Below are 22113 nucleotides of genomic sequence, written 5' to 3'. Positions count from 1 at the left end.
GAACAGGCACATACATAAATAAGTTATCAATTAGTCCAGACATTACACATGGTACAGTAACTTCTTCTAGGATAACTCCAGTTATTTGTTGTATTTCAGAGTTTTTAGTGTTATTATGTCTGCTGTTTGTCTTGTTTAATTTCTCAATGGTTTTAAACATATATTGTGGTATGATTGCCACCAAGAGACATGTATTTCATTGTATTGAATTTGGTGGATTTTAACAGGTTTAAAATTGATGGCACCAACCTAACCTTGAATTGTCCCATTTGGTATGTTTCTACTTTCTTTAAGCTAGAGGTTTGTAAATTTTGTTATGGTACACCAACAAAGGGTATGGAGAAAACCAACAGTGGAAATTAGCTGTACTCACTGGATCATCAACCACAACACAAAGAATAACAAGTTTCTGAATTAACAATCATTAAAGACTTTTATTTGATAACTGAAACTGACAAGTATATAGAATCAAAACAATGCAAGTTGTATTCAAATTTTATTTAAGATCTGAATAGATCAAAATAAATTAAAATGTATCATAAATAAAACTAAACACACACATGTACATGTATATATGATAGGAGGCATTTATATTTACTTAAAACAGATTTTCTTCATTACTAGAAAGACCTTATCAAAATTTCTTTAATACCTAAGTTTAACAAACAAAAAGACTAGTGTTGCCTCAAAGTAAACATCATTAAAAATAAACATTTAAAATAACAATTATCCAACCAAAAAATGAGTACATGTATCAGATACTGAATTTAATATAAATTCAAATGTACCAACTTAATTTCAAACAATTCAAATTCATGATTTTAATTTCTATTCAAATTAATATTATTTTTTAGAAACTAGTTAAGTACTCCAGAAATCAATTACCAAGTTGATTGGAAAAAAATAGCATATAACCATGATAACAGCAAATATGTACGAACAAAAGCAGCTCACATCAAAACACAAGTAGTATACATCATTATAAACAAACAACACAATACAAACAGACTCAGCAGACAGCACTCTTCAATATGTACAATCAAAAGCAGCACACAAATCAATATAAACATGTAGGACACACATCAATATAAACATGTAGGACACACATCAATATATACATGTAGCACACTTCAATATGTACAAAAAAAAAACACAAAATAATAGACAAAAAAAAGGTAAATATGTACAGACAACAGCCACTTTTATCAATATAAACAACCAGAACATTAACTTGAACACAAAGCAGGACACATCGATACACTAAAAGCACTAACAGCACATATGTACGAACAAAAGAAGCACACATCAATTTAAACTCAAAAGAAGGACACATTAAAAGCACTACTAAAAAATATGAAGCTCATCAAACAAGAAATAAAAAATGTACATGTTCGGTAAAATATGTAGCACCATCATACTATTTATAAATCAAAGCACTAAATTTGTAATTAAACTAAATAAGACCGTAGTCTTTGTGTCTTTGAAAATTCTTCTTTTTTGCTGGTGAGCCAAGAGTTCAATTTTTGTCCATCCAACTTGGTTAAGCAATTTGAGCTTATACTGTCAAATGTCCTGTGACATCTTCCTGGAATGTCTTGAAAAAGTTCTTCTGGTTGTAAATGTTTTACAAGAATGTCAATATCTTTCTGAATTGATGGCTTGGTGTTTGAAGGCTTTCCAAAAAATTGGTTTAATCCTGTTGTATAGGAATCTATGATGTCATTGCAGCCTTGGAGACTTCTCCCGCACCTTTCAATTGAAGCACTTGTCATGTTGCCTCTGAGAGAGTTTAACGCATCTTTTGCCCTCATGTTCATAAACTCGAGAGCAAGGTCTCCTGGAACATTAGCACCCTTTCCACCGTGTATGTTAACAGTTCGATTGTTTTTCAATTGAAAGGCTTGTTTCGGAGGCAATATTGCTAACAGTTGTGCATGTAATTTAAAAGCTAATAGTCTGTATTTTACATGATTGTTTAAAGCGAATTTTAGAATGTCAAATCGCCACATTCTAACTAAACGTTCACCATCATTTTCTCTTGCAGCATCTTCTCTACACCAGTCAAAAAGCCCATCCCTCAACAAACTGCAGCTGTAGTTGCGTTTAAAGTCTTCCTTCTTATCTTTTTCGACCTCAATGGTGCTTTGGACTTGTTGGTCATTCTCATTATTTGGCTGTATAACACCTTCAAACTCTTTATACGGACACCGAAACCTGTGTTTGGATCTACATTTCCCATCTACAGCAAAACTTTTCTTGCACCCCGGATATCCACACATATGTCTTCCTTCTTCTTGTGTATTGGTTTGTTTAAATGCTTCTAAATCAAATTTTTCTGTAGCAATGTACTTGTCTACTATGTCTTGTGAAAGTTTTTCCAGGAATTCCTTCTTTTGAGTGTCGGAAGTATGATTGAGGTCTTTAAATTTATCTAAAGAATCAAAACCTAACAAGTGCATGGCTCCAAGAATTATATATCCTCTTGTTACAAATCTTAAAAATTCTCTACAATCATTTACTGCATCTTTCACCTATAAAGAAGAGAAAAGAAAAAAATTAAGGTTGAAATATAAAAATTACATTTTATTTGAAAGTTATACAATATACATCAACTTCATTTGGGCGAATAGTTGTCTCATTACCCAGTCTTCATACCAAATACATGCATATAACATTCAACAGAAAAGAATCTTTATGAAGATAAAATATATCAAAACCAGTTGTAAACTGTCATGTAAATAATTATGATAATCATGAAACAATCTTCACCGTTTCAATACATTCCCACTGTAATTTTTGCAATGTTAGATAATTTGCTCTTTTCTTATCATGTTTGTTAATGTTTCACAAAACTAACATTTGTAAATGGAAAGAAATTTATGTATATGTACCTCTGATTTCACACCTCTTCTGTCAAATTTATTTTTCAATTGGAACAATGTTCCCATTTCACCAGATGAAGAACCCTTGAAATGGAGGTTGAAGGTATCCTGAAAATAATAAAAAATATTTAGAACAAATAAATTTATTTGTTACATGTACATGTATACATAATTGTTTAAGCATTGTTTGAAATAGAACAAATAAATTCATACGACTCATGGAAATGTATAAATAATAATGATGCAAAGGCTTTTCGTATGATAAATATATAAGAGGTTCATTTTCAAGTTGTATACATGATACTATTTTCGGATTTTGTTCATCGATGAGAATATCAGATACAACAACTAGACTTGGGATTTAGCGAAATTCCACTATAATAGTAATATGATGATAAATGAGAGTTTAAAATTCCATATTAATTTCCTTAATTTAGTAGCACTTACAACTGTATAGAGGAACTAGGAAAAATAGATATATATATACCTGTAGTGATATAACATGGCCATGCCAATCTTCACTTTTCCATATAAAGCCATCTAATCTGTCTTCACATGTCACTGCATCAATTCTGGCTTTCTGTGCAGCTTCACCCCTCTCAACACTCAAGGCATCGCCACCCAACAATAATGGCTTTAATTTCTTGTCCCTCTTTGGCACATACTGTTGTAAATGTGTAATTACATCAATCATTTGTTCTGTGATGTTTTCATCCTTCTCAAGAATTCCTAATGGTATCTGGAAATAAAAGCAACATAATATAATTATAAAAAAGAATAATATGTTAAATTTTTTTACAGAAAACACCAAGAACTTGTTTTGATTAAAATTAAAATTTATGCAGAACACATTGGCAGTATTTTTTCTCTCTCATTTTTAAGTTGAACAATTTTCAATGTTAATATAATATCTTTTTTCTTCAGCAATATTTCTCCCTTTTATTTAATGCATTTTCTTATTGTCTGAACATGATTATTATTTACACCATATATATCGAATTATTAATTACATTGATGGCAGGGTGCAGGGGCAGATCCAGCCATTTAAAAAAAAAGGGGAGGGGGGTCTTAACACAGGATAAAGACACGTCTCCATTCATATGCATTGATCATCCAAAAAAGAAAGGGTGAGATTGTTATACGATGTTACATGCAAAATGTTACAATTATTTAAGACTCACAACTGTGCTCTTCTTTTCAGCCTGTTGTGAAAACTCATGTAGTATATGGTACTGCACAACTTGTCGGTACTCAGATAGTCCTGGGATGTTGTCTACTAAAGCTCTTTGGATCAAAATTTTAAAATCTTCATTCAGATTGTGTATGTCATTGTCACTTGGAATGAACAATTCATTAGATAGTGATAGAATGTCAGCTTGAGGGTGTATCTCGTCTAGCGGGTCGGTTGGTGTTGCTCTATCATTAACTGCCATTGAATGGACCAAGTTGTGCACCTTGTTGCTGGTATCTTCAGTCTTGTGTCTAGTCTTTTGGTTCATATTCAAGTTGTCCATAATGATTTGGAAAGAACCTGTTTCCTGAATTGCTTCTGACGACTTAGTTGTATATGGAGAATCTTCTTCACATGGTACTGATGGTTGCATTGGTGTGTAATAAGATGTGTTGTTTTCTATGCTACATAAAGTAGTTCCAGGTGGAACAGATGTACCTGTAAAATAAATTCAAATTTGATACACAGAACATATATAAGAATTAGATAGGTAAATTACAACTTGGCAAGATACACATGTATACAAAATATTAGTGTCTCATCGAGACGCCATGAATCAAAAATAAGCTGTTTTCTCTTATAAGTCTCAGCATTTCCCCAATTCAGTTTTAGATAAAGGAAAAGAACCAATATAAATATACACCACACTTAGACCCTCATATTAACAAAATTACAATACTGACAGTGACAGCTTTGAAGTTATTTTTGACAGCTATTTCCTTGTTCTTCTTAAACACTTCAGTGGTTCTAGATTACCGGTAGTGTGAGTTACTCTAAAAAAATAAGGAAGCCACACAGAAAATACACATTACATGTGCTTACCATTATCCACAAAGTCATACTGCTTTTCCATAGGAGAGTCTGTATTTGGAACTGTCTCTTGACATGTATCTAATGAGGTAAAATCTGAAGTGGTACATGCATCTGTTATAGGTTCTGCTATGTACATTACTGGTGGACTTTGGATGTGTAGAATGTTATCATCTGTGGCAATGTTCTCTACATTACTTTCATCACTGGTTGCTGAATATGTATGATCACCTTAAAAACAAAATAATACAAATGATATCAAGATTTTAATATAATAAAACGATTTATACATGTATACTAGTATATACACTTCTTGTAACCTTTGTTTGGCATCCATATCACATTTTCTTACTAACGTTCATGTACTATATATAATAGTTTTCGTGTATATATATTTTCACTTAAGTAATGTATCATATAATAAATAGATATCATGGATATAAAAGCATTTAAGCATCTTTATTAAGAGAATTTGTCTCCCTTTTACACTTTCATTAAATAGTTACAGGCCTGTAATTCAGTGGTTGTCCTTTGTTAATGTGTTACATATTTGTTTTTGGCTCATTTAGGGGCATTTTATAGCTGACTATGCGGTATGGGTTTTGCTCATTGTTGACGGCCATAGGGTGACCTTTACATTTGTAGTTGTTAATTTCTGTGTCATTTTGGCCTCTTGTGGAGAGTTGTCTCATTGTCAATCATACCATATCTTTTTATATTGCATGTACATGGACATCATGTACATGTAGGTAAAAATGAACATGCCTTATATATAATTATAATTAATAATTAAGTATACCTAATGAAGTGTTCTGATCTATTGTTTCACTGCTGAGTTTCTCTGTCCATCTCTTCACAGGCTCATCAAATTTCTCACATAGCTTATCAATTGTATTCAGTGTGGACTTGTAGGAACTACTAAGTCCTGCTCGGTTGAAGGTAGTATAAACCTGAAGAAATAAAATAAACCATTGAGATTTGCTGGTCATGTAATGTATATCTAATAATGTACAGTACAACTGCAGATGTTGTGATAATTAAAACTCAATCACGGTGGAAAGCAAATAATATTTGAGAACTGAAGGTGAACCAAAAAATGTTGCATAAATATTTTTTTGAAACACCATGTTGTTGCGAATGGACAAAGGGATTGTGTCAAAGAGTCAATTCAAAACACAACCTAAGAACAGAAATATTTTATAAAGTGCAAACTCTTATACAAATGCTCCCAACAAATATAAGTACCACATCAACTAGTTGCATGTGAAGAAGATCAATGTGTGCCGAACAGATTTTTTCTTATTACATATATATATATATATATGAAGAATTATTTTGATTTCAAATTACCTAGTACATATACAATGTATATCTCAATGAACTGAAAATAATAAAGAAATGCTGAAAGGCCCTCTAGGAAAGACTGAATTGGTATTTAAATGAAGTACTGTACATGATTTATATTTATATAATTAATTCTTAAAATGCTTACCTTTGTTCTAACATGTCCTCAGAACATTAACACACTGTTTATAGATTGAATAGTGTTCATTTGCTGATTTCTGGTAAACAGAAGGACGGCCATGCTGGTGACAAGTCTCGGTTCATTTTTTTTCTTCTCCCCACATATTGTCTGAAGGAGGTCCATTGTCAAAGGACATTTATTCTCTAATTGTCTGTAGGCGGATTTCCAGGAGAAGGAAGAAAGATTTGATCACCTTAATAAGGAGTCTTTGTTTTTTACTATTTCTGTTATTTCTTTATTGATTTTCTTTTTGATGACAATGCCAATTTCTTTCTTTGCATCTAATGCGAACATGTGATTTACAGCTGTTTTGTACTGCTTCATGTACTAAGGCACGACATGCCAACTTCTCATGTCCTTTCAAAACTGTGTTCCTTGAACTTCCACGATACCCTATGTTCACCTGAAAGATAAATCTCAACAGTTACTTTTATTGCACAAATAAATGTATTGTGTACACATGCATTGTACAACCATGACAACATTATGCAGGTTGATGCGCATGCATTAAATATAAATGAGTACTTATATACGAGTGCTTATATACATGTACATGTATATATATTTTGTATACATGTAATCGTTTTCTGTCTGTTTGCTTTAGAAAAAATGTAGACTTTATACATTTTTACATTTAAAACATTGAAATTACATTTTACCTATGTACATGTAGTTCCAATAATGTACCAAGAATCTGAGTCATAAACCCATACTGTAACCTGGTAACATATTTTAAAGTTCTACTACATTTATGACATATCATTGGGTCTTGGATTAAGAGCTGTATAATTGGCAATCATACATAATCTTGTTTGTCAGTTTTATGTATATCCTGTGTTAATCAAACACTCAAGAAGAAAAAGAAAATCCTTTTTTCATGCATATATGGCTGAATCATAATTTCAGTTGCAGATGCTTACCTTTACTTTAGGGCCTGGAGACTGTGTTGATTTCTTGTCAGAGAAGCAGAGACGTCGTCTATTATTCTTTGGTGTTTTCGTTGTTGAGACATTTTTATCTTGTTTCTTAGCTCTAGGCGTACATCCAGACTTGGTGGGAGTAAGGCTACTCCTGTTTCTTTTTAGTGCACTTCTGTCATTGACATTGTTACTGGGAATAGAACGGTATTCTATCTGTATAGACAAGTTCTTAAAGTCATTGGAGGCAGAATCTGTTAAAGATGTTTTTGACTGATCATATTTTTTACTGTTTGTTGAAACTGATTTAACAGAATTATAACATTTTGCACATATAAATAAATCTTCATTCGCGTCGAGAAATTTTTTCAACAGATCAAAATCAAGGCTATAAGTTTTGGCTATAATGTCTATAAAATCCAAATCACAGATGTTAGAAACCTTTCTTCTTCTTTCACTTTTCAAATTCTTGTCAAACACGTGTGAACAATGTAAACAAACACTACTTTCCCACTCCATTGCACATCTTTTGTTGTGGGATTACTATGCTCCTCCTTATTTTGGCGCCATTGTGTATGTTTAGAAAATACCCATAATGCAACGCGTCACAATTTTCCGGTCTGACGCATTTTTATCGTGGATGCATTCAGGCGTTAATGTAGTGATCGATAGGGAGCGTAATATAACGACTGGATTATTCGGGTTATTTGATGATAGGAATGAATAGAATATCGATCCTACACTGACATATGTACAAGCTGCTATCTGTTCGTTAATAATATTGGCCATGAGAATAATAGTTTAATGTAGTTTATGTTCTTCTTTTGTGTTTTAATATCACCTATGATATCTATCGCATCCCTTTAAGTGTTTGAATGGAAACAAACTGACTATAAACACTATACTATATATATTGTAGATTTATATTTTTTGGTAAGTTTTGATACATATTTAAGAATGAGATATGTAAAATTATGTCACAATGACATTTTATAGTAAGAAAGATTAACTTTAATCTTACACTAATATAACTGACAAACATTAATATCAAGTACAAGTTGTTATCTCTTTTCAGTATTGACATTAGCCTTTTGGCTAACTGTTTTAATTCAAATGTTTTAATAAGCCGATTATTTCAATTGTTGACATAACAAAATAAAGGAATATTTCTAATTTAAGTATCAAAGACCTCAATATGAATGCACATGCGCATGGTCCTCCCTATTTTTATATGTGTGAACTTTTTTATGAGCTGTAATTTTTTTTTATAATTGTATTAACTTAATTTCGTGCATTAAACGTGTTCTTGCTTACTATGTTTCAATAACAGTAGTTTATATGTGTCGGTTTGTGCTAATTGGGCATACATTTTTATTCCGACGTGGTCGGTATAGTTTCGGTTTGTGCACTTTTAACTTAAGGTGTCAGACCACCAATTAAAAGTCCCTATCTGTTCAACCAAATTTTGCAATTTTCATAGCTTTCTAAATTTTTTATCTTAAGTTTAACCTCTTACAAACCAGGTATGTCCTGAATCGTACAGATATCACCTTTCTTCATGCCAATTTTCGACATACCTTTAAAGCCATATAAGAAAGAAGAGACCTTCCGAATGGATGTACCACTAAAAATAACCTCTGGTTTTCTTGAAATCTTAAATTAGTATACTATGGAGCGCATTAATCCTCAATTTTTAATTTCAAGTCATAGACAAGTAAATTTGGGCTCAAAATGGTCTAAATATATTTCTCTTTCACCAAAAGTTTCATTTCTGCAAATTTGTTGGGTAGTTTAAGTAAACAATGACATCAAATGCACTATTTTTTGTCCCGAGTAGGCCTACTTTTACATACGTTCTAAATTTGAGGGAGTAATTGGTGGTCTGACACCTAAAGAGCCAAAAAAGTTGCTCAGAAATCTTTGCTTTGCTTTATTCTTAATCCTTAGTCAATTTGAAGTCAGAAACAGCTTATCTGAGCATAATGTGACTTATATTACAAATTTCACAGCTCAATTTAAACTGACTGTAATATATGACTTTGATAGAAAATACTTGAAAATTTCATTTTGGGCTACAGGAACATAAACTTTCAATATCAAGATCAGTTTTGTTGATTTTTTTCTTGTTTGTTCTACTACTTAAAAGACTTTCCACAATTTTTAACATGGGTTAAGTAAAAAATCCAAGGTATTGAAGAGTCAAGGAATATTGACCCCCCTTTTTTACACCTGGTGTAAGTAATGGAACTATTAAATGATCAAAAGTGCAGTCATGGTCATTTAACTGTTTTATTTACTATAAGTTGATACAACTTAAGGTATAAAACTTTCATTTGAGATAAAAAAAAAAAATGGGATTTTTGTGAGTTTTTGCAATGTTTACATCAGGCTATGTTATCTCCCAAATACATGATATGACGCAATGATATAAGGGATAAAAATCAAATAATTTCATTAAATCTTGATGACAACAACTTTTTTTGGTAGTAAAATAACCATGTTTTAATGTTGATACCACAGAAACAACTTACTGTGCATTTATAACAATTTGGGACAATTTTTTTTATGTAAAGCATATTGTCAGGGTGGGAAAAGCTAAAAATAGCACAAATTCAAGTTTAAGGCTCTAAGTTTGCAATATGTGACTTTTTGACCCCAAAAAGATTGAAATGTGACTACTATCACTTCATATGATCAGTTAAGTAAAAAAAATCAATTGTTTTCTGAATTTGAGGTTTCACCGCATTTTCTTTAAAGGTGTCAGACCACCAATTAAAAGTCCCTATCTGTTCAACCAAATTTTGCAATTTTCATAGCTTTCTAAATTTTTTATCTTAAGTTTAACCTCTTACAAACCAGGTATGTCCTGAATTGTACAGATATCACCTTTCTTCATGCCAATTTTCGACATACCTTTAAAGCCATATAAGAAAGAAGAGACCTTCCGAATGGATGTACCACTAAAAATAACCTCTGGTTTTCTTGAAATCTTAAATTAGTATACTATGGAGCGCATTAATCCTCAATTTTTAATTTCAAGTCATAGACAAGTAAATTTGGGCTCAAAATGGTCTAAATATATTTCTCTTTCACCAAAAGTTTCATTTCTGCAAATTTGTTGGGTAGTTTAAGTAAACAATGACATCAAATGCACTATTTTTTGTCCCGAGTAGGCCTACTTTTACATACGTTCTAAATTTGAGGGAGTAATTGGTGGTCTGACACCTAAAGGACGCTTCACTATGGTAACACGCATGCTCGAAAATCCTTACTGTGATTGGACAAAATGTTGTCATGTTGGGTGATTTGTTTGTGTTTGAAAAAACGTCTCGAAAATTATATCGTGATGGAAAGCAAGTGAAAAACTATAAATATTTGAACTAGATTTAACAAAGATTTTCATTTTTATTGAAATAATTGTTTCTCCAATAGCTCTTTGCATCCATGACAGCTGTTTATTCGGGACAATTATATAATTATATGATTTTTAATGTAAACTTTGTTGTACGAACGTACATGACTTTTTGAACGCACCTACGCATGTGAGATTTCCGCGGGGTTTTGGTGAATGTAAACAGAAAGATACTACTTACACTACCAATAGTTTCTAGCTTTGTTAACCATGAATTAAGTTTAATGTTAACAGTAGAAAATGTATATTTGATTCTTTTTATTTGCACTAGATTTTTTGACAAATAAAAATTTTAGGTGTCATCACAATATTCTTATATATTATTGTCTTTCTAATATAACCAGACTTAGTAAAACTTTCTTTCAGTTACATTCAGATGGAGACTTTATTAAAGAGGTCCTGCATCATTAAGTCTTTGTGCTTCTGAGGGTTATCGAAATGATAGTTTTAAACATATACTAGTACTCAAATCTAAATACGTCGGATATCTTTTTTAAAGATAGTTCTTGTTTAATCTGCTTATTAGTCTGGTACGCCACCGACATTACTACCAAGCTACACCGAACCAATGAACATGAGGGGACAAGTTAAAGCAGACAGTTGAAAATTGAAAAAAAAATCGTTGTAGTTGCACATTAATCTTCACGATTTTAAACAATCCACAAGCGTCGTCTTAGGCCGTGTTCACACCAAACTCCGTGTAGAGTAAACATGTTTACAATTAATTTGGTGTAGTGTACACTGGTTTCACATTTCATCTGTTCACATCTATACACCTTGTTTAGCTACCTGTACATAAGATTTGTTCCCACTTGTAAACTATATGTCATTTAACTGTTCATTACGTAGAACTGAATTCAAAATTTTTGGACAATTTTTCTAGCGGTAAGGGAACAACCATTTGGGGTGGGAATGGAAATATTCCGATCCCCAATTTGATTAAAAAAAAAATTGTCATACAGATGATAAAAAAAATATTCTGAATCAAGAGTTTCCCTATACATAATAGTATTAAATATTGAAAAAAAAGTATTTGATCACCAGCATCGAAAAAAATGGAATAAAAACGTACGCGTGAAAAAAAATCTGACTCACATAAAATAATAACCCTCCCCCTTTTTTTAAAGTTAAGTGGGTTGCTACTTTAAGAAAGCCATTTTTATAATTTGCAGTAGTTTGAATATACTAGAGATGTCTCGATTACGCATCAGAAAACGTTAGCTTCTGCAGCGTGCTTACAGCCGAAAAAGAGGATTGAGATATAAGGGATCACTACATTTTTACAGAATGTATCTTTTATGTTCGTTTCAAATGGTATTTCTTCTCCAAGGAGTATTTGGTAAGGGAATTGGGTAACGTTTTTTTTATTTATTTTCAGTGTTATTTAACGGATCTGAGATACTAGACAAACATATCATTTACCTCACACTTTTTTTTATTCGTGCATTTTTGAGTGATTCGTTGTTTTAGTAAAGACCAGTGGCGAATATTTCTAAGTACGTCAAGTCGATTCGGGAAGACCTTTTCAAATGAATTAGGCAGCAACTATTTACTTCATTTTTTGTGGAGGGGGTTGGAGAGTGGAGGTAGGGGGCGTGAGCTATTGATTTTTTTCAGGACAAACTTTGGTGACAAGTCGAAATCAATTTTAGCATCATATATAGTGGCAGCTGAGGGTGAAACAAACAATTTTTTTTCAGGGCCAAAAACTGGTTACATTTCTTGTTTCCAAAACAAAAGCCATAGCTCCACACCCCCACCCCTTTTTCTTTATGTTTTATACTCAACTATAAAAGCCCCCCCTCCCCGAAAATCAATTGGTTGCTGCCTTATGGGTTCGGCAATGATGCTGCTTTTAATCTTGATCAGGGGTTAATAAAGTACGTTATTTTTTTTTAACAAAAAACATCTGTAAAATTTAGACAACAATTTCTGTAAAGAACTATACTAATAATTATCAACAATATCAATTTTACTCAAAAATAGTTTCCTCCTTAAATATATACACGGTAAAACTAATGTCCTAAATAACTAGTTTTGTGTACACTTAACCTACACAAGGCCTACATTGACTATCGACTGTGTGTAGATAAAACATGATTTAAACTACATGTAAACATTGAGTTTTATCAATGGGAACGCAATTGTGTTTAGTTTACGTGTGAGTTACACTAACACAACACCGAATTTAGGTCAATGTGAATACGGCCTTATATGTCTGGTTATCAATCGTAGTCATCACTAAAACACAGTTTGATTGGGGTACTAATACACACAAATGTATTTATTAATATTACTTAAATGTGCCATAACAGACTAGGGTATGCTATTTTTTTAAGTACCCATAACACATTTTTAATTGATGAATACCTGTATTTGACAAGGGATGAAAAGGCTAAAATAACAAATCCTCTTTACATGTATCAGTTGAATGTAATGTCTACCACTTACTACTATTTGTCTTCAGAAATGGCGTTCCTCAAACATGTAATTGAGAAGTTAATAGTGAGAACAACTTGCAATATTTATTTAAATAAATTATTCAGTTGCAACACGATCGAAACTTCCATTGAGACATCATAAGAAGATCATTGAGACATCTGTTTCCCCAGGTGCAACATTTACAAATCAAAAACATTCACGAACATAAAAGAGGGACGAAAGACACCAAAGGGACAGTCAAACTCGTAAATCTAAAACAAACCGACAACGCCATGGCTAAAAATGAAAAAGACAAACAGAAAAACAATAGCACACATGACACAACATAGAAAACTAAAGAATAAACAACACGAACCCCATAACAACGGGAAAATTAGAGTTAAAGGAATAAGTATACTTAAGAAAGAGGAAATATTATTTGTTGTAAGACACGACTGATCTAGTCCTGACAGTAATCAGAACTATCCTTACACACACACACACACACACACGCACAAACACACACATTGCATTTCCTTGATCCAGAAAACTTCTTCGATTGAGGAATGAAAATTCTTTCGTATGAGTGATTTAATTTTGATTGATAAATATCAGCCGAACGGCAAACGGCTAATATTGGATGATATTCAGCTGGGCATTGACATAATACTAGTAATTGAATAAAAGTATGTGTACTTCTGAATGGTGCGTGCTTGGTGTGACCAACAAAATTCAACTTTCAAGTTTTTTTGTTTGAATTGGGAATCAGATCAATGCTTAATGAAGCCCTGGTTGTAACATTGACCACATACATCCACAAAGAGTTTACTACTACTAAATAACATAAGTGCCACATGTGAATTAGGATCTGTTTAACCATCCGACGCATCTGAGATCACAACAGGTTATTGGTAGTGTTAATGTTGCTTAGAATTTCTTTTTTGTGGTGTGTTTTGTGTACTATCATTTGTCTGCTTTTCCTTTTTTATTTTTTAGCCATGGCCGGGAGAAAGGTAGAAAGACCATTCACAATTTGTTTTACATTCGTTTTTCTCTTTTAAATAAATAAAAATAATAATAACCCTTTCAAATGTAGAGTTCATAAGATAAAAATATTCCCTGTGGAACACCCCATATTTTGGTGCTCTCTATTTTCAACGTGAAACGTGATTTTTACCACGTGGAGCTTACATCAGAATAAATACCGAATATGGAAAGTAAAACTACATTTCAAAACAAAATACATGAAATATTTGCCACTGCCCCTTTTTTGTTCTATGAATTCAAACCCTTAATTTTTCTACCTGTTACTGGGTTTCAGTTGATTTTTAATCTATGTTCTGGCTGTTATCTCTGGTATCTTTCGTTCCTTTTCTATTAGAAACAATCGAAGCAGGTCGACTTTTTGACGACAATCTGATACAACTCCGTTGTCTACGCGTTGCTGTACATTTCATGCATTACGTACCCTAATCAATTGGTTCGATGGACGAGTTGAAATGAAATGTTTAGATTTTATGTGTATAGCAAGTAGATGAAATTGTTTCGATTGTATGTCTGGAGAACTTTCCTGCGTTGTTCTCATGAGTTATGTGATAACTAAAATGTATTTTGCATGTTTGGGATAACTATATAATCCTGTACCGAACAACAAAGGCTTTTTAAACGACAATCATTTATTAAATTGAATTGACATTGATGGACTAAAAACATTTTAAATACAAAATAAATATTTACAACAAAAAAGATTTATAAAAATTGTGTATTTGATTCTAGTGAACATAACAAATTAAAATGTACGTATGAATGATATGAATGACTAGACTAAGAATGAAACGATTATGCACGTTAACGTTGTGGCTGTCTTTGCTTCAATTGCAGGAGCACCCAGATTCACAGTTGCAGTCTGTTGGACCAGTGCAATCACATCCACATTCACAGATACCTAAAATAATATATATTTATATATCAATATAAATATATAGACATTTAAAATGAAATTTCCATATTAAGGTGTCAATCCTTTTTAAAGGAAGAATTATATGTGTGCAAATTGCACATTAAACTGTTATGAAAAAGTTGTTTTGTCCGCATACCGTATATATAAAACTCAATATCGCATGAACTTACTAAACCCAATCATCTCATTTTATACCATACTATATACGGTATCGGTTTTTGCTCATTGTTGACGTAGCCTCCATGTCATTTGTTCGCTTTTTGAGTTTTATGCATGTGATCATAGGGCATCTTATTGTGTTGAAAGGTCAGTCAAAACTGCTTTAATCTAACATGGGACTTCTATGAACAAACTATAGCAAACGAATGTTCTTCGAATCTTTCTGCTAAATGTTTTATGCGTTTGAATCGAATTTCAATTTCGTGTATAAGGACAGTTTAAAGTCCATAATAATAATCTTAATCACCAATAGTTTATATTTTTTTCGAACATTGATATTTGTTTTTGAATAAATGAACATATGTTTTCCTTTTAATTTAGAAAAGAAAAAAGAAGCTAAACAATGTTAAACGAATACATACAGCAAGTTATTTCTTTAACTTCCCTTCTGAAACGATTTTTTAGTTCCGGAAATTAAGAATATACCCTTTTTTAAATAACACACCGACCCCACCCCACGACTCCATCTCCAACATTTCAAACACTTTTTCCTTAATCAGGACATTTGCACAAGTAATAAAACCTATTTAGTATCAGGACATTTTCGAAACAATTTCATAGGTACAAACAAATGCAAACAAATAAAAATCATAATACAGTCAAATACTTTATCCATTCGGATTTTTAACACATATGTATACAATTTAAGGCAGTTACTGGTTCTGCAAAAGGAAAACACTGAAAATACTATTGTCTTTGTAAAATATCAACATGATAAATTATAAGTTGTTATATATGTACAATTATAGGTACATTAATTCGACATCATATCTATTCGTTTTGTTGATTTTAAGAAATTGGCCACGGTCGTGCCGTTTAGAGACTGTTTACGGCGTCTCAACACTGAATCAGTTCCATGTGTACTTATTGATACTTTAATCTAGAAGAACAAGACCTCGCACATCTTCTTATTATATTGTATGTAAAAAATCAAATTATGTAAATAAAATGAAAATCTACTAAAAAGTTGTAAATATAAACAAACCTGAACATCTGCAAACAACTGTACATCCGGAACATGCGCATCCATTAAGTCCTGCACATTTGCAGAGGTCTCCACATCGACAACATTTCTCGCTGCATCCGGTACCACAGATACACACGTTTGCTACACATAAAGTAAAACAACAATATAAGTGATTTTTAGGGACTCAAAATTATTCTTTAAATTTTCACTTAAATTACACCAGATGCTCCGCAGGGCGTAGCTTTATACGACCGCAGAGGTTGAACCCTGAACGGTTGGGGCAAGTATGGACATAACATTCAAGCTGGATTCAGCTCTAAATTTGGATTGTGATTAAATAGTTGACACAGCATAGGTTTCTGACACAGAATGAATGTGTTCTAATGAAATTAAAATTTTTGTTTTCTCTTAGAGCAATTCACTATGCTGTTGAATATTATTCCTCTCAAAAAAATGTTTGAAGAAATTTTCTTTTTATTTATGAAATTTCAAATGAGAAAATTGAACCCAAGTTTTTTAATCACATCCCCCTATCCCTTATTCCAAAACTAATCTCAATTAAAATTTCTGATGGAGTTTGCAACAATTACTACTCATTTAAATACATCATAAAATATTAAGATGTAAAAAAAACTGCTTGTTATCACTGAATGGTAAGGATTATTTTAATTTATCAGTTGGTAGTAAAAAGTGAATATACATTGTATATTGTATATATAATAACAAAGATTTAAGTTGATTCTGGACAAAGAAAGATAACTCCAAATAAAAAAAAATCTTACAATTAGATATTTCTTGCTTTCTATTCTGGACAAAGAAAGATAACTCTTATTAAAAACAAAATTGCTATTTCACAATACTGTGAAATTAGATATTTCTTGCCATTGCACAATACTGTGCAATTGAAAAGACTTGCTATTGCGCAATACTTAATAAAATAATTTTAGATCCTGATTTGGACCAACTTGAAAACTGGTCCCATAATCAAAAATCTAAGTACATGTTTGGATTCAGCATATCAAAGAACCCCAAGATTTCAATTTTTGTTAAAATCAAACTAAGTTTAATTCTGGACCCTTTGGACTTTAATGTAGACCAATTTGAAAACAAAACCAAAAATGAGGAATCTACATACACAGTTAGATTTGGCATATCAAAGAACCCCATTTATTCAATTTTTGATGAAATCAAACAAAGTTTAATTTTGGACCCCGATTTGGACCAACTTGAAAACTGGGCCGATTATCAAGAATCTAAGTACATTTTTAGATTCAGCATATCAAAGAACCCGACCGATAATTTTTTTGTCAAAATCAAACGAAGTTTAATTTTGGACCCGTTGGACCTTAACCCTTTCACGTTCCGCCAAATTGGACGTAAACTTATGGAAAGACACTATCAAAGTTCAATCGCATATAGCATTCGCACTGAGGCTTACATAAAGGTCGTTTTAGGTCCATTTGAGAGATAAATGATAAAATATTTCAAAAAATATAATATATCAGAAGTTTTGTCTTTTGAAGTCACGTGTTATCTGTCCAAAAGTCACGTGACTTGCGAAAAAAAAGTAAATAAATACAAAAGTCTTCCGAAAAAGGTCGTGTGGAGACTTTTATAAGGGCTAATAGGATAAAGTTTAAGTGTCAAAGCAATGTCCTAAGTCTGATAGACACCGGAAAGTTACCATTATGGTATAGTTGGAGGAAATACGTGCTATATGCCCCCCAAACGTGGATGCCCGCAACATGCAAAATAACGGTTTTCAGCCGTTTTTTCGTCAAAATCTTATACTTGACACAAATTTTAGCTTAAATTATGTTTTTCCAAGCAGCACATGGAATTTTGACTTTGAAAGTAAAGATTCAATGAATTACCAATAATAACTTTGGTGTTTTGGGCCTATGAGGTTTTAGTTTAAGGGGGGGGGGGGGCGGGGGGGGGGGGGGGGGGTTGTGGTGCAATTAGGACACACATTTTTTAAAAACATACAAACATTGTTTTTAAGTTGACTTTTGTATGTATTCATGACCCTCTTTTTGAAATTGAAAGTAAAGTTAAGTTAAGTTTCAATTAATATAGGAAATTATTTTTTCACCTCCGGCTTTGAGGTTCGAACATGCAATCTTCCTGCTATGGGCTAGTGCAGCTTCCCACTGGACCACGGGAGTTACAGTTTAATACATCGAAATTTTAATACTTAACTCTTTCATAAAGCAACGAAGTGAAAGTAATCAAATAATCAGCCTGTTTACTGTTTTCGTTTAGAAATTAAGTCTCGATATAACATAGAATTGTTGTAAAACCCATTATTTTGAGCAAATATAGGATGATATCATACTTTAGTCTGCCATTTTTTTCTAGATGTTTACCGGTTTCTTTATTTGAACAAAAGTGTTTTCGACATTTCCATAACCAGGCACACCAGAAACAATGATCTGTTACATCTATTTCAACTTCGAAAAAAAAAAATTCATGACTTTTTGTCTTTTTTGTCTTTTTTTCAATTAATTTGGAAAGAAATGACCACAAATTGAGAGTGCATTTCAAGTAAATGATTGCGTTGGTACACTTTCAATCACTTTTTTCACTTAAGTACAAGTTTTAATCATACTTTGAATAGTTTCCTTCAAAAATACACGGCGAAGTTAATAAAAAAAGTCATATTGCCCCTAAAATCAACAGTTTATTTTCCCATACTCGACGGAAATATTAGGTTCAAATCAAAAAAAAAAACACGGTTTTTACAGGAGAAAACGTTGTCCGTTAGGGGCGATGTGATACCAAACCGTACTCGGAAGAAGTTTTAGGCACCACTAATCACACAGCTGTGATATAGGGGATTGATTTGAGCCATCAACCACTTCTGTACGTCTACAAATGTCAAAGATTCAATACTTTGCGCAAGTTAGTTACCAAAAAATATAGCCCATCGGTACCAGAGTACCGATGGGAACAGGAAGGGGTTAATGTAGACCAATTTGAAAACGGGACCAAAAGTTAAAAATCTACATACACAGTTAAGTTCGGCATATCAAAAAACCCCAATTATTCAATTTTGATGAAATCAAACAAAGTCTAATTTTGGACCCTTTGGGCCCCTTATTCCTAAACTGATGGGACCAAAACTCCCAAAAGCATTACCAACCTTCCTTTTATGGTCATAAACCTTGTGTTTAAATTTCATAGATTTCTATTTACTTATACTAAAGTTATGGTGCGAAAACCAAGAAAAATGCTTATTTGGGTCCTTTTTGGGCCCTAATTCCTAAACTGTTGGGACCTAATCTCCCAAAATCAATACCAACCTTCCTTTTGTGGTCATAAACATTATGTTTAAATTTCATTATTTTCTACTTACTTAAACTAAAGTTATTGTGCGAAAACCAAGAATAATGCTTATTTGGGCCCTTTTTTGGCCCCTAATTCCTACACTGTTGAAACCAAAACTCCCAAAATCAATCCCAACCTTTCTTTTGTGGTCATAAACCTTGTGTCAAAATTTCATAGATTTCTATTAACTTAAACTAAAGTTATAGTGCGAAAACCAAGAAAATGCTTATTTGGGCCCTTTTTGGCCCCTAATTCCTAAAATGTTGGGACCAAAACTCCCAAAATCAATACCAACCTTCCTTTTGTGGTCATAAACCTTGTTATAAAATTTTATAGATTTATATTCACTTTTACTAAAGTTAGAGTGCGAAAACTAAAAGTATTCGGACGACGACGACGACGACGACGACGACGACGCAGACGACGACGCGAACGTGATAGCAATATACAACGAAAATTTTTTCAAAATTTGCGGTCGTATAATAAATGGCAAACATTGGATTATCTTTAGCAGTACCTTGATATTCAAGATTATAATAATTGCATGAAATAAATCAACAAAACCCAAGAAAGTTTAATGAATATCTGATTTTCGGATAGAGCCAGCGATGAGCATTTTGAAAATAAATATTCTACCTTGGTAAGACAATGGGAAACACTTAGTGTGGATAGCAATATATAAAATAGATATTCAGTCCTTAGTTACCCGTCTGCCCTACCCATGGATAATGCAATGTTGTCCTTTATACTTATCAGTAACTAATAAGTAAGGCGGGCATGTAACAGGGGAGGGAACGCAGGACAAAATAAATAGAAGAGTGTACAACTTATGCATAATACTTTAATATCTTACATTTCATATTGATAACAATTCATTCTCTATCCTGGATTACAAAAATAACACATCTATCAATATCTCTACTGGTAGGTATTATAGCACCAATTTTGATTAAAGTCTTTAATTTTTCAATTATCCAAAATTTACTGTTTAACATTTTGTTAGACACAAGATACATAGCATCTATTTGTTTTAATTATTACCAAATAATATATGTTATGTAAAATTTCTATAAAATAGTTTATATATGTAAAGTACTTACTTGCAATGCAGTTACAAGGTCCAGCCATTTTATTCGTTGAGGTTTGTCTGCTTAATGATATAAAATAGAATGGTTGTATTCTGGTAGTATGTCCATTTTTATATAACAATCTGAGAAGATTTCGTGTGCAAAACTATGTCATCTGAGGTTCAACATAGAAAATTTCGTGTGCAAAACTATGTCATCTGATGTTCAACATAGTACATACTATGTCGTATGTCATTATCATCATTTTTAGTCTAGCTTAACTTAACAGAGACTAGGCTTAAATTAGTGAAAAACATATGATCGACTAATATCATTCTATATTTTATTTGTACTTTTTTCCTTAAGGCATATTTACATTTAATAACTACAATGTAAGTTGAACAACATATAAACCCTTCCCGAGAGCCTCATGTCCATATTTATATCTAACTGCGTCATAACATAGTAATAACATTGATCAAGAGTTTTGCACACGGTTTATGTCACGTGATGTTTTGCCTCTATGCCGATATCTATATTATATGAAAACATTTCGTGTGCAAAACTATGTCATCTGAGGGCCGACATAGTGTATATTACGTCATATGTCATAATCAATATTTCTGTATAGCTTAACTTAACAACGACTTAGTTTAAATTACTATAAAAATATATAATCTCATCGAATTACATCATTCTACATTTTATGTGTACTCAATTCTTAATGTATGTATACATTTTATAAACACGATGTACGTCGAACAACATATAAACCCTTCTCGAGAGCCTCATGTTAAAATCTATATTTTTCTGCGTCATGACATAGTAATTAGATTGAACCGGAATTTTGCACACGGTTTATGTCAGGTGATGTTTTGTAAACATCAAAATATTATTATTTTTATACTTTCTGGCACGTTGCCGTATACATGTTTATGATTTGTTATGTTTAATTATGTCAAAATGATATTTGATAATAGGAATGATTAAAATATCGATCCTACACTGAAATATGTACGAGCCGCTATCTGTTCTTTAATTAAATTGGCCATGAGAATAATAGTTTAATATAAAGTGGTTCAATCAGTTGAAGATCTGATACTGATACCTAACATAAATTTATACGAGAGTATTTCTAATAAGCTTAGTATCAAAAACCTAAATATGACTTTAAAAAAGAATAACTTCGTCACTCGCGTAAATAACTCGCCAATATACATGTATACCAAAAGCTCAAAAGCCCGAGGGAATTTAGAGAACGTGTTTTTATCAGTTCTTTGTCTTATTTTCGAGTGATGGCTTTGAATTTGGCGCAGTTAATCAGTTTAACTAGAAAATAGACACGCTTTTCTCTTTTGTCTTCCATTTGTGT

At 32.2% G+C, this 22113-nt stretch overlaps 3 protein-coding genes across 3 annotated transcripts; all 3 read right to left on the bottom strand.

The window, feature by feature from the left end:
• Window positions 1–1014: 1014 nt before the first annotated feature.
• On the bottom strand, window positions 1015–5912 carry LOC134725136 (uncharacterized). The gene is made up of 6 exons (XM_063588739.1): window positions 5723–5912; window positions 4936–5154; window positions 4064–4551; window positions 3370–3621; window positions 2892–2990; window positions 1015–2531 (listed from the first exon to the last, which is right to left on the bottom strand). Exons 1-6 carry the CDS (start codon window positions 5910–5912, stop codon window positions 1449–1451), a joined length of 2331 nt encoding a protein of 776 aa, XP_063444809.1. The 3' UTR covers window positions 1015–1448.
• A 520-nt stretch (window positions 5913–6432) lies between these two features.
• On the bottom strand, window positions 6433–8018 carry LOC134708503 (uncharacterized). Its single transcript, XM_063569106.1, has 2 exons — window positions 7369–8018; window positions 6433–6851 (listed from the first exon to the last, which is right to left on the bottom strand). The coding sequence occupies exons 1-2, from the start codon at window positions 7882–7884 to the stop codon at window positions 6684–6686; spliced, it is 684 nt and encodes a 227-aa protein (XP_063425176.1). The 5' UTR covers window positions 7885–8018; the 3' UTR covers window positions 6433–6683.
• A 6986-nt stretch (window positions 8019–15004) lies between these two features.
• On the bottom strand, window positions 15005–21052 carry LOC134708498 (metallothionein 20-I isoforms A and B-like). The gene is made up of 3 exons (XM_063569092.1): window positions 20775–21052; window positions 16363–16485; window positions 15005–15143 (listed from the first exon to the last, which is right to left on the bottom strand). The coding sequence occupies exons 1-3, from the start codon at window positions 20800–20802 to the stop codon at window positions 15070–15072; spliced, it is 225 nt and encodes a 74-aa protein (XP_063425162.1). The 5' UTR covers window positions 20803–21052; the 3' UTR covers window positions 15005–15069.
• Window positions 21053–22113: the final 1061 nt, after the last annotated feature.

Source organism: Mytilus trossulus, chromosome 1, assembly GCF_036588685.1.
Source record: "Mytilus trossulus isolate FHL-02 chromosome 1, PNRI_Mtr1.1.1.hap1, whole genome shotgun sequence".
Taxonomy (NCBI): domain Eukaryota; kingdom Metazoa; phylum Mollusca; class Bivalvia; order Mytilida; family Mytilidae; genus Mytilus; species Mytilus trossulus.
The sequence above is the reverse complement of the archived record's forward strand: the minus strand, read 5'-3'. Positions and strand labels throughout refer to the sequence as shown.

Coding starts and splice junctions, on each gene's coding strand:
- LOC134725136 (XM_063588739.1), bottom strand. CDS start 5,912: ATGACCAGCAAATCTCAATGGTTTATTTTATTTCTTCAGGTTTATACT. Junction 5,155..5,722: donor AGATCAGAACACTTCATTAG/GTATACTTAATT, acceptor TTTGTTTTTAAG/GTGATCATACATATTCAGCA. Junction 2,991..3,369: donor GCCATGTTATATCACTACAG/GTATATATATAT, acceptor TATTATTTTCAG/GATACCTTCAACCTCCATTT.
- LOC134708503 (XM_063569106.1), bottom strand. CDS start 7,884: ATGGAGTGGGAAAGTAGTGTTTGTTTACATTGTTCACACGTGTTTGAC. Junction 6,852..7,368: donor CTCCAGGCCCTAAAGTAAAG/GTAAGCATCTGC, acceptor TTTATCTTTCAG/GTGAACATAGGGTATCGTGG.
- LOC134708498 (XM_063569092.1), bottom strand. CDS start 20,802: ATGGCTGGACCTTGTAACTGCATTGCAA. Junction 16,486..20,774: donor ACCTTGTAACTGCATTGCAA/GTAAGTACTTTA, acceptor CTTTATGTGTAG/CAAACGTGTGTATCTGTGGT. Junction 15,144..16,362: donor AGTTGTTTGCAGATGTTCAG/GTTTGTTTATAT, acceptor ATATTATTTTAG/GTATCTGTGAATGTGGATGT.